At 33.4% G+C, this 13,279-nt stretch overlaps 1 protein-coding gene across 1 annotated transcript; it reads left to right on the forward strand.

Annotated features, from left to right (window-relative positions):
- The first annotated feature begins 906 nt into the window (after nucleotides 1-906).
- On the forward strand, nucleotides 907-11,282 carry LOC133288802 (tyrosine-protein phosphatase DSP3-like). The gene is made up of 7 exons (XM_061486620.1): nucleotides 907-1,027; nucleotides 2,430-2,570; nucleotides 9,620-9,788; nucleotides 9,892-9,985; nucleotides 10,735-10,792; nucleotides 10,878-10,921; nucleotides 11,025-11,282. Exons 1-7 carry the CDS (start codon nucleotides 907-909, stop codon nucleotides 11,280-11,282), a joined length of 885 nt encoding a protein of 294 aa, XP_061342604.1.
- Nucleotides 11,283-13,279: the final 1,997 nt, after the last annotated feature.

The raw sequence follows: 13,279 nt of genomic DNA on the forward strand, positions 1-13,279 counted from the left end.
GTTGTGAAAAGTACATACATAATTTTGTTAGAAATTTTAAATTTAATTTAATTTGTACATTTTAATAATTATATTAATTTTAAAAAAAAAGGTAAAATGGTAAAAATATCTCATTAACCCTCAATTTCCCTCATTTACCATTTTTTTAACTCCCAAACAAGGGAAAGGAATACCCTTCAATTTCCTTCTCTTCCTTCCCCCTTGGATCCCCTTCCTTCCCCTCCCCTCCAAACTCCCAAACAAAGCCTTAAGAAATTTGATCGCAATATACTCGAGTACATACCCATATACTAGAGTATATCGCGTGGAACAATAAATACCCGAGTCTTTAGATCCTATACTCAAGTAAATGTTCCAAACAACTCAGATGTTGAATATTTATTCGAGTACATACCCATATACTCTTGTATTTGCTGTTATACTAGAGTATACGAGTCTGTACTCGAGTATATTGTACGGTCAAATAGGGATATATAGATGAAATATTTTGATAGGGGGCAAAGTGATATTTTTTTTATGTAGTTAAGGGTACAATGATGAAAAAAGCCCTTGCTGCTTTTTATTTGAATTCAAGAAACATTGGATTTTAGTCTCCTTCCCCACAAGGTAGGGTGGAGAGATTCACTGAAAAGTTGGCTAGGGATGTACTACTTAATTCTACCTAAAGTCCAAAACACGTAAACAAAAAGGAACATAAATAAGGGATTTTATTTTACAAAAAAGAAAAGAATAAGTATAAAACAACAAAATACAGAGATACCGTGAAAAGAGAGAGAGAGAGAGAGAGAGAGAGAGAGAGAGAGAGAGAGAGAGAGAGAGAGAGAAAGGAATTGATGAATGTAGATTACTTATTGTACCAATTCCAAGTCTAATTGATCTAACAATACCAAAGAAATGAATGACATAATGGAAAGGCTTGTAATTCTTCCTTTTTCTTTTGGATGCATCTCTGAGGCTAGCGTGGATGTTGGTTTTCCTCATCCAAGAAGATCAAGATCATACACCATCTCACCAGCTGCTGCAATAAGTCCTTTCTTCTTTCCTCTTAATTTGATATCATCTTCTTTTTAATTTCTTCTGTTTCGCACGCTCACACACACGCACACAGGTGAAAGCTTAATTCAGCTAATTGTGATGTCTTTATCTCATTTGCTCCATTTGAATTGGATCTGTTATTAATTATATAATAAATTTGGGAGGACCTAAAGGTGACAGGGATATTTCTGAGAGCTTGTCTGGTGAAAGCATCAAGAACCCGTTCAGATTTCATGACGTTGTCCCAAAATCTAACGTATATCCCAGATTCAATAGGTTTTTCAAGGGTTTCAAGAACTTCCTCTATTGTTAATATAAATTTATTAGAGTAAAAGATTCTCTAGGTCATTGGAGATAAGTTATCTCCGGCGAGCTCAAAACGACGTCGTTTCGTGGCGGAAATCAAGGTATTTTTGTAATTCTAATATATTACAAGGTTATATTAGTCTTTCTCATTATAATTTTTTAATTTTATAATGCAAAACTACGTCGTTTTCAGCTCGTTGGAGATAACTTTATCTCCAGTGACTGGAGAAATATTTTTTCCAAATTATTAATATAATCTCACTTATTATTGTTAGAAATCGACAATCACACAAAATCGAGAAAAGAGTAGAGAGATTGACATGATGATTTATCCTGGTTCACCTAGCTTGTCCGTACTATATTCACTTCACCGCCACTCGTTACAAATCACTCGGTTTACAATAGAATATATAAATAGAATTAGAAAACCCTAACAACATCTCTTAATGGGCCCAAGCCCAAACTGCTAAGAAAATTACAATAAATCATAGGCCCATAACAGTACCTAACCTCTACAAGACTTTACAAATCACTCGGTTTACAATGGAATATATAAACAGGATTAGAAAACCCTAACAACAGCTCTTCATGGGCCCAAGCCCAAACTGCTAAGAAAATTACAATAAATCATAAGCCTATAACAGTACTTAGCCTCTGCGGGACTGGGGGCGCTGCCTCCCGAACCCCGCCCGCTCACCTGGAAGCGGGACCCCAGTTGCCTTTCTGCTGACCCTGACAACAAAGGCCCTCGTCATCATGCGAAGTATGAGCCATACCTAACAATTATTAAGTTTAAATTTTTAGGTCGAATTTGTTGTGTTACTTGATATTAAAGTTGTGATCATATGAGATTACCAAAAAAAAAAAGTTGTGATGATATGATCATGGATTCAAGCCAAAAAACTCTTACTTGAGGAATATGTAAGAGATATTAATATAAAATCTTCAACATGATCTCACTTATTTATCACACTTAAATTTTTATATTGAATTGATTATGTTATGGTTAGTTTGGTTAAACCAATCATTCTTGTTTAAGTGAGTAGCGCTTTGATTTTATGGTTTTGTAATTTGTAGTGGATAAAGAGGAGTTGGAAGAACTGGAAATGGAGATGGAAATCAGGTTCCAACAAATGTGAAACACGTGACACTCATTGGTTGGGATGGTATTGGTATGGCAGGAACAGAATCTGCAAAGTCTTCTGACCCCAAAAGGCACTACAATGACGGTTACATCGACGCTCGATTGAACCCTAGTTGAATATCACAATTCCACGACGGCAATTAGCGACGTTTAAGAACAGCCGCAGAATACAAAATTAGATACGGTTATGAACAGCCGCAGGATATTTCATTTAAAGACGGTTACAACCGACGCAGAATACAAAATCAGAGACGATTATGAACAGCCGCAGGATATTTCGTTTAAAGACGGTTACAGCTGACGCAGAATGCAAAATCAGACGACAGTTACCAAAACGAAGCAAAATATATAATTTCACGACACCCTGCCAAACATTGCAGAATATACAATTTCATGAATATGTTTTTTGCGAACGTTCTTTGCGCATAACGGCACTTAGCAGGATTTGAACATAGTATACATTAGAGGAATTCAACGACAACAACCATTATGCCATTAAATTCATAAATATATTTATTAGATACTTTTGTATAAATTTAAATGAACCTTTTGTATAAATAAACCGCCTCCAAAAGTAAATACAGAGGCGGTTTATAACCGACGCCAAATACATTGTTACTTAATCAAAGGCGGTTCCAAACTGCCTCCAAAAGTAATACATACTACACTCGATGATCATCCTGTGGCGGCTACACCGCCTTTGTAACCGTCGTTATATTGTTTTCGACGGTCGTTCCAGCGGGTAAGTTTGACCGTCGTTGATTCCTTCCCGACGATTGATTTGGCGACGGTTGGTTAACCGCCACACTACTATTTTTGCGACGGTTCTAATCGCGGCAAAATGATAATTCAACCGCCGCTAAATGCACCTTTTCTTGCAGTGAGGCCATGGGAGGATCTCACGCTTGTTGATCAGTCTTTTTCGTCTCTCCCTTTACAGCACCTTGAGCTCGTAGCTTGGAACGAAATCCTGAAACATCATCATCTTCCCTGAAGCCTCTCTTAATTAGATTTTTCTATTTTGTAGATGTAACGGATTTGGCTATAATATACACTTATACGTTTTTTTTCTTTAAATTGTATTTCTCATCTGTGAAGATCTAAATTCATATGCAATATATGAAACTAGCTAGAAATATGTAATTAAGCAGGATTTCGTTGTAAACGATATACAATTATTAGTGGCGGAGCTAGCATTGCCAACCCAGTTAGGGCAAAAAAAAAATAGTATGCACTTAAATAGTTTCGGTAATTTAGCCACATAAATTAACTCAGGCCAAGGCCCCACATTTAAAACGTGACTAATTTAAAAAAATTAGCCTGGGCCCACCCTGCCCTATCATGGTTTCGCGACTACAATTATATGTTATGAGTTGGCATTTTCAATCAATGTTAACATATAGTAGTGATTAAATTTACTAATTAATTAATATTAATAATCATTTAATTAATTATTAATTATCTACAAATAAATCAATAACTAATATTGAGGATAGGGGTGTAAATAGACTAGGCCAGCCTACAGAGATCTACGACCTAACCTGTAACACCCCGTATATATCCGGTAATGTTATCATAATATCGTATTAAGCTGCGCTTAATTAAAGTGCGAAATTACTTTTTTCTTTTCAATTATGATGCCATTAACATTACCAACTTGCTTAATAATCAATTAATAAAACATCGTCTGTATGTAATTGCAATAAAATAGCTAACTGAAATACCTCATAACATAGATAATATAAGTGTGGCTCTAGTCACGGAACTACAACAACGTAGACCGGACCATCTAACAGTTTATACAACTCCAAACTACAAGTACTAACAGAAAGTGTCATGGACAATCCCCATGCTCACTCAAATAAGACAACATGTGCAACATCAGTCTCAACAACAACATATCATAAATAGAGGAAAACATAAACAGCATCTGAATCCAGTCATGCTAACATAAGCAATAAAACATAATCAGCTAAGCTCCGGCCTTCTGCCGCCTGGGGCATCAGTACCCATACTACCTGATCCTGAAATAAGCATTCCCCAAACGTGGGGTAAGATCTCTAATCTAAAAATCTCAGTAAGTCAGTGAGTCCTCAAGGATCTTCCACCCCAAGCTCACTTACATGTGCAATATAAGTTCAAAAACAGTTTATCATTTATCATTTCTAAAACAATGCAATGCAGCAGATAATCATGTCATGTGTGTCAATACTAATCTACTGGCCAGAGACAGTGCATGTATACGTCTATCACCTACACACCGTGCAAGTACCACTTGCATTCACCCCGGTACACCATCTTGTATGGCGCTACATACTCAGGCTTCCCGTCAAGATGAAACAACACATGCATATTAAAAGCCATTACATGTAAAGTTCAATCAACATATCAAATATCCAAAAGCATGTACACAGCATGCATAAACCATACCCCCATGGGACATGGTGGAACCACAACATGGCTAAACCGAGGACACGAAAGCTTACCTTGCAAGCTAACTCCAAAAGCCAAGAGTCCACAGCTCAAAGTCCAAACACAGCAGATTCACAATCTGTTATGGACCAATACTATATCAATAATAATGCAACACAAGCATATAACTTAAAGACAACGCCTCTCCTTACGTTTTACGTCTTAAGGCTCCCTACAAGCCATAAGTCCTTAATCACAACGATTCTGACTTAGTTCATTAATTACAGAAGTTCAACTTCATCAATCTAGGGTCCACAAACCCCCAATAGCCTACTGTACACACAGCACAGCTACTGTTCTACGAAATCCCAGAATATCCGGATATTCCTCGGGACCATATCCGGATATGCAATATCCGGATATCTCACTGTACATATCCGGATATGCCATATCCGGATATCCAGAATCCCATATCCGGATATCTATTATCCGGATACAGAAAACCCATATCCGGATATCACATATCCGGATATTCATCGGGCACATATCCGGATATTTCACGACAGAATGCAGAAAATGCATTTCGTGAAGATATCCTTCCAAGGTTGGGTTTTTAACGATTTAAAGCACCTAAACATGCATTTCTAGGTGTGTTCAACATTACCCCACAACAAGTTATCATCTTTAAGCCTTAACATGCATCAAGCTTTCATTTTTTAGCATTAAACTCATGATCAAAGGTTGGTACACATACCCCAGCTCAAAACAGAAGAAGAGGTTGCTCTTTGGAGCTCACAATCAGTCCCTCAAGACTGACTCAACAAGGTGCACGAAATGGACCAATAAGATGAGTCCTTTCCTCACCAAGGAAACTACTTGGAGCTCTAAACCACCAAGAACAAGATGACTCCCCTCCAAACTCTCCAACTCAGAGCAAGAACCTCACAAACAGCAACTCATAAACTTAGAAAGATGACTCTTTTCTGCTCACAAGACTCACACCCTCAAGCCCAAGTGTTTAGGAAGAGGTAACATGGAGGTAGAAGGTCACAAGGCTTACACAAGGGAAGAGAGCACCAACACAGAGTAAAACTGATCAGCCACCACAAGTCACTCACGCATAGAGACAGTTTTCTAGGGTTATGTTCCCTTAAAAGGGTATTTATAGCCCAAACGCACTTAAACACATAGTATTAACTTTAATTGCTATGCTTAGCATTTTAATCCCAAACTTCGGATTCTGAAACTACATAATTTTCTAAGATTTATCATATTTTTTTCGTAATTTTCTGAGCACCTTTTCCGATACGCGCTTTTCCAAGCCAATACCGGTTTCTAGTACCAGTTCTCATTATCTGAACTTGAAACTCGTTTTACAAGTCCTACATATTATTCTAGTAATTATCATGCACTTACATTAATTTTCCGGGATACTTTTTCGGTACGCATTTATACCGACTAGCAGAACCGGTATCTGCACTTTTCTTCCGAAAAGCGACTTTCAGCATTATTACTCACTTACTATAATTATTAAAGCCTCATAATAATTATTAGGGTCAATTATGGAATCATTTCCTAATTTTGCATAATTAATTAATTAAATACCTTAATTAACGGTGAGGGTTCTTACATAGCCTATATTAGGTCAGGCTTGACCTATGACAAAAAGTTAAATAGAATAGGCCTAAGCTTTTTAAAAAGCCTATTTAGAAAGCATGCCATAGACTTTTTTTTGTACATGTCAACCTATAAGCCTATAGATCGACCTATATCATATTATTTGTTTTAAATAAAATAAATAAATTATTACTTTAATAATTTTGAATAATAAAGTATAATATTATTTTAGTTATTTTTTTAATTGTTGAATGTTTAATAGGCATGACCTATTTACACCCCTAATTGAGGGTAAGGTCTTCTTTCAACATTGAGTCAATATGTTGGCTGAAAATCGGTTTTATGTTAAAATCTGTAATATATATAAGGGAGGTTATATTTACAACCTATTTTCGTTTAAGATCCCGTTTATTGATTAATTCGCAATAATCAACGGTTAAAATATGTTGTATAAGAGGTTGTAATAAAACCTTCTCCACACACACACATATTTTGCAAGCAACAAGAATTGAACTTGAGTCTCCATGTTTGAGAATCAATAGACTTACTACTAGATTACTTTTATTTGTTGGACATGATATTTATAATATAATATTTATTATATAAAATTTAATTAATGCTATTGAACTTGTAACCCATTGAATAAATTAGTGATCCAATAACCTAATATTTCAATTGAGTTAATGATCGGAATGAGTTTTAAAATACTGACTGAAAGAACACATTCCATTAAGTATGGATTATTTCTTATTCTTATTGAGGAAAGGATGAACCATGACGAGGTTTATTAAATAAAAATTGGGTTTATTTTTTTTGCACTTAATGCAGACAAGTTATCTGCAGTAAGTTTAATTTGACGTTATTTTGAGTGAAAATTATGGTATTTTTGTAATTTTAATTTATTTCAGGATTATTATAGTCTTTATAATTATAATTTTTTAATATTTCAATCCCAAAACGACATCGTAAGTAAATGCAGATAACTTATCTACATTAATTGATTTCTACTTTTTCTTGTGTCACGAAGGCCTATATCATTTTAGGGGGAATTATTCCTCCTCCGTCCTGCGCGCTCACAAAAATTATTTAATAACTTTTTTTTAAAATTTCAGTGGGTCTCACCCTGATCTCCTTTGTGCAGGAGATGTATTTATTTTTATGCAATAGTAGAAATGCATCTCTCATCATTTTAAAAATTAATATTTTTTTGTTATAGAAAATAATTTTATTTTTTATATATACATAAAAGTATATAAAATTTATACGAGATTATATAAAGAGAAAGAAAATAAATATAAATCTCATATATTTTTACGTTATAAAAAATAAAATTAACTTTTATACTATATTAAACGTTAATTCCATCATTTTATTATAAAAATAGTTCGCCATTATAGAAACGTGAGCTATGATGGAAATGCATCGATGGACACTGAAAGCTTACAAGGTCAATAAGCACAGTGTCATTCTGACAAATGATGAGAGATATTTTATTTATTTTTAATTAAAAACACATATTGACCAGAGTCAAAAGCGGTGACGATAGAGTTATAATTATAAGACTTGATTTTCGTTTTGTCGCCTTTTGAATTTTGAACAATTTGCATAACTGTTGCCTCGAATCTTTTCCTTTAATTGCGATTTTACATTTTTTTTTTGGTTCTTTAGCAAATTTTCAATTATATTTAAACTGTTTCAATATTAAAGAAAAAAGCATAATTATCTGTCTCATATCAAGTGAAAAAGCTGTAAGTAATTTTGATTGGTTATATTGAAGAATTAAATAGAATCTAATAGTTATAAGTATAAATGAGATAGACGGCTTATTAGGATCCGGTCTGATTTATGTCAAGTTCGATCTGATCTAGCATATTTAGTAAAATAAAATATGCTTAAGTTTAAATAACTTGTTTAGAAAACAAATCTATATATTGATTTATATTATATTTTTTATTTTAATTAAAATAAAATATAATGATACTTTATGCAATTTTAATTAATAAAAAATTATTTTATATATTTTGTTCTGATTTTAATAGTTATCGAAGGTTTGATAGGTTTAAAGACTAATAGAACTAGATTAACCCTTTTATTCTTAAATATATGCTACATCAAGCTTATAATACAGCCTACCTGATAGCTAATAGATTAGACTAGATTCAAAACATTTTACATATGCTCAAAATGATATTTTATATAATTTTAGTTAATAAAAAATAATTTATATATTTTTTCTAATTTTAATAATTATTGAAGATTTGATAGGCTTAAACAGATTAATAGATCTAGATCAGCCTTTTTATTTTTTAAATATATGCTAGATCAAGCTTATAATACAACCTATTTCAAGCTAATATGTCGTCATATTAGACTTAAAACATTTTGCATAAACCTAACTTATTTAGATCAAAGACTAATTCAGCCCAACCCAGTCCATTAACGGAAGCTACATTAATGAATTTACATGATCTTTTAAGATTTTGAAATTATTATATTATATTAGTGATATTTTGTTGAAAACCACTACGTAAATGAACATGGAAATAATAAATAAACCTCTTAGTAAAAACATCAATTAACGTTGTTCAGTATAATTTCAATAAACATGTTTCAAGAAAGAAAAAAGGCGGGAAGTTTTTGTAAGCTGTCATATCGTTTTGAAAGTTTCGAACTTGATTTGGTCCAGGATGACAATCCCAACATATTTATCTTTAGTTTAAAGTTTATATATAATGTTTATTAAAATACACACAAAAAATATATATGGAATCTATGTAAATTTATGTAAAAAAAAATAAAAAAATATAGATTCACATAATTTTATGTATATATTTTAATAAATATTAGATAAAGTTATTTAAAGAAATTTTAAAAACTTTAAATACTTTATCTTTATACTCAAATATTTAGGATAACTGTAGATAAGATAGTAATAGAATAATTGCAAAATTTGAATTTGTAAAGAATAGTGTAAGGGTAAATCCCGTAATTGATTTTATTCATTTGTCAATTTAAGGAGAAGGCATTAGCACTTAGCCATTAACATCAGCATTTGGCAGTTATTACAGTTGGAAATCAGCTAGCGAAGCGAGAAAGAATTAATAGGTTTGGTGACGATGGTGGTAGTGGAGGTGGAGGAAGAGGAAGACAACACCAACGCCGTTCTGGTTGCGCCGTGCAACTTTTCAATGGTCGAGGAGGGCATTTATCGCTCCAGCTTCCCTCAACCTTCCAATTTCGCCTTTCTCAAAACCCTAAATCTTCGATCCATAATGTCAGTTGCACTTTTCCTTTTTCCAGTTTGATCTTTACAATTCTCTCATTCCTTTTCCTTTAAATGAAAACTCATGAGTTCAATATATATGATGTGAGTGCAGATACTTGTGCACCGAACCATATCCACAGCAAAACTTAGAGTTCCTTCGATCGCACGAAATTCGACTCTTTCACTTTGGTATTGAGGGCAAGACGGTAATTAAATCCTTTTTTCATTTACTAAAAAAAAAAAAAAATTCATTTTAGGGCGTTAGGGTTGAGGATAGTCGGTGGCCACAAGTAAAGCTGGTAAAGTAGGCAGCCCATCCCGCTCCAGCATTAACCCACTAAAAAATGAGTCAGCTCACCCTGTCCCGTTTAGCTGGTGAGACGGGTTGGCCTGCTGAGCTAAGCCCGTTTTGCCAACTCTAACCACAGGTGTGATGTGGTGGTGGGATAAGAATGAATTTTATCATATCATGTATCTTAATTGTTAGTGAATAAATCAAAGGTTATTTTTTTTATTTCTTATTTTAATATTTTTTTTTCTTTAGGTTACAGAAAATAGAACACACAACCACAAACTCACAGACACCCTATTACACACGCCCACACCACTAGGCTAGGCCTAGTGGATATATTTTTTTCTTTCATCTTTAATCATTGTTGATTTGTCTATAAATAATTAAGATTTTTTCGGATGACGTTAAATAACACGTGAAAGAACAGTATTTTTTGGCCTTTATTTGTTGTAAGTTAGCATCCGAATTCATAGATGAACCGGGAAGCAATTATTTTAATAAAACAAATTCTTCAAAAAAAAAAAAAAAACTCTGATTCCCCGGTAGCATAAGCTTTTATCGTAGTACATGATATTTCTTAGGAACTCATATTATATATATAATATGGTTGTGTTAAAGCTATGACATTTGATTTGATGCAAACTAGTCCTTTTGCATTTGCAGGATCTATCTGTATCTACTGTGAAGGATACTATCATGGATGCTCTCAAAGTTCTAATTGGTACTAAATTATCATAACACTCTTATTCAAGTATTATATCTTGTTTGTCATATATATTAATTAACATTTTAATCTTGGGTTTCAGATGAGAAAAATCATCCAGTTTTGATCCACTGCAATCGAGGAAAGGTGTATATATACACACATTGACTTACCAATTTATTTGTTCTCGTTGGTTTTATTTTCTTAAATAACTCACAGGGTATGTATGATCTTGTCTTGTTTTACGCAGCATCGAACTGGTTGCGTTGTTGGTTGCTTGAGAAAATTGCGGAAATGGTGTTTATCTTCTGTGTATGAGGAATACCAGCGATTTGCTGGTGCTAAATCCAGGATAACAGATTTAAGGTTTCTGGAAGAATTTGACGTCTTAAGTCTGAGGCAGTGCCTTTACAGCATCATCTACCAGTACCAAGGTTATGCTTCAAAGAAGCCGCGGTTGTTGTATTCAGATGAGAATTTACACAAGCCCCAATTGGCACCGGTTTAGAACACAGCCTGCTCTAGCTAGTGTACCTTCCTCCTTTCCTCACTATTCTCACTTATTGATTCTAGCAATTATTATTATTATTATTATTATTATTATTATTATTATTATTATTATATATATATTATTTATTATATATTTTTTGATTTATTCTGATTTTTATATGGGTTGATGATGCTTTATTTAGGAAATCATTATAAATAGGTCAAAGTGATAATTCACCGTAATAAGTGAATTTGATATCATATCGCAGTTCAAAATTTAAAGTATTAAGTTCATGGGTCATTCTATTTATATAATCCTCAATGAGCCAATTCCTAATCAACATGAGATTTTACCATTTACGTTTGAATTTTCAACTATCTCTCTGTTAAGTGTAAGACATACTACCCTAAGCGAAAGTTTCTTTAAATATTTATGAGGTTACCAACAAAATCTTGACTGCATTCATCAAGTTCTTGGCTCTGCAGTATAGGCTTGGGAAACATCAACAAACCCGAACCACATAAACCACACCATTGTCAAATACGTAACATACATTAGTTTTGATACTAGTGTCATGGTAGTAAGAGGAGCCTATGGCGGAGAGATCACATCAATGGGATAAATAATAATCCATCATAAGTGTTCAATATCACACATTTCACCACTCACACTTGAATTTCTAATATTTTTCCCAAGTATGAGTCCCACAACATGGCTCGGGGAGATAACAAACCCAAACTTCACTAAACAACTATTTTCAAATACTCATCCCAACCAAAAATTGGCCCTGATAACACTGCTATGCGGCTAAAGGGAGCCTATATAATAGCTAGAGACCACCATCAATGTATTAAATGAGAATCTACCACAATAAAAGTGATCTTGATATCATATCTTGGTAATCCAAAAAAAAAAATATCATATCTTGAAATCATTGGTTAAGCTGGAATAATTCTTTAATAGTGGATTCATGTGATTGGTGGTCACACGTTGGCATAAGTTTGTTAGTTGCTTGTGTACGTTACGGCTCATTTGATGCACAGGATAGGATAAGGGTACGATATGATAAGGGGCTGATAAGGGTAGGATATGATATGAGGCTGATAAGTCTATATCATGTCCCGTGTTTGATGAGTACTTGATTAACAATCTGATAAGATTATGTAGAAGGAAAAAGAAGAAAGAAAAACAAAATATAATATAATAAATACAAATATATTGGATAACGTGGAGATATATTGGGTAGCGTTATGGGTATCCAATATTGATATCCTATCCTGTTGAATCCTAACCCAGCTCCCTCCAATAAGATAAGAAATCATATATTGGATAGGATAAAATGTGACAATAAGATAAACTAATCATATCCTATTGACCCACCAAACAAGAGATAAAAGTAAGATATGATAAGCTATCTTATCCTATCTTCTTTATCAGGTACTCCAAACAGGCCCTTAAAGTACAAACTTACTTATTCAGTTTAGAGAGCGAGAGAATAAGTTTTAGTTATGTAATCCTAGTTGCTCAGTCATTAAACTTCGCTTATCAACTGTTGAATTATAATTAAATTTTGTTACCAAAAAAAGAAAAAAGAAAAAAGAAATACAATTAAATTTCATTAAAACGATCCGAGCGACCTTAAATTTTGATTGAAAGGAAGAGACTTAATTATATTGGGTTTTTATTTATTCGGTTTATTTCTAACGATAACGCCACTCCAATAACGCCACTCCAAAAAATTAAACAAGCGTATCTTGAAGACAATCTAAACTACAAGGGTCGAGAAACAAATGACGGCTACATTATCAATAAAAGTCCATGGATATGTCTAGCATGTGGCATGACCGTGGCGGTTGTTATTGTCATAGATTCGATAAATTATTGGAAGTCATGATTCTCTTATTATCTATAAATGCGGTCACTCCAACACAAAATTTCTAGCTACGTTATATATATATTATTTAATGCAACTTTCGATCTTATATATATATATATATATATATGATGCCTAGAGG

The sequence above is a fragment of the Gastrolobium bilobum genome, unplaced genomic scaffold (genome assembly GCF_033153095.1).
Source record: "Gastrolobium bilobum isolate Gb01-03AN ecotype WA unplaced genomic scaffold, APGP_CSIRO_Gbil_v1 utg2264, whole genome shotgun sequence".
NCBI classification, from domain to species: domain Eukaryota; kingdom Viridiplantae; phylum Streptophyta; class Magnoliopsida; order Fabales; family Fabaceae; genus Gastrolobium; species Gastrolobium bilobum.

Coding starts and splice junctions, on each gene's coding strand:
- LOC133288802 (XM_061486620.1), top strand. CDS start 907: ATGGAAAGGCTTGTAATTCTTCCTTTTTCTTTTGGATGCATCTCTGAG. Junction 1,028..2,429: donor CTCACCAGCTGCTGCAATAA/GTCCTTTCTTCT, acceptor GTGGATAAAGAG/GAGTTGGAAGAACTGGAAAT. Junction 2,571..9,619: donor CAAAAGGCACTACAATGACG/GTTACATCGACG, acceptor AAGAATTAATAG/GTTTGGTGACGATGGTGGTA.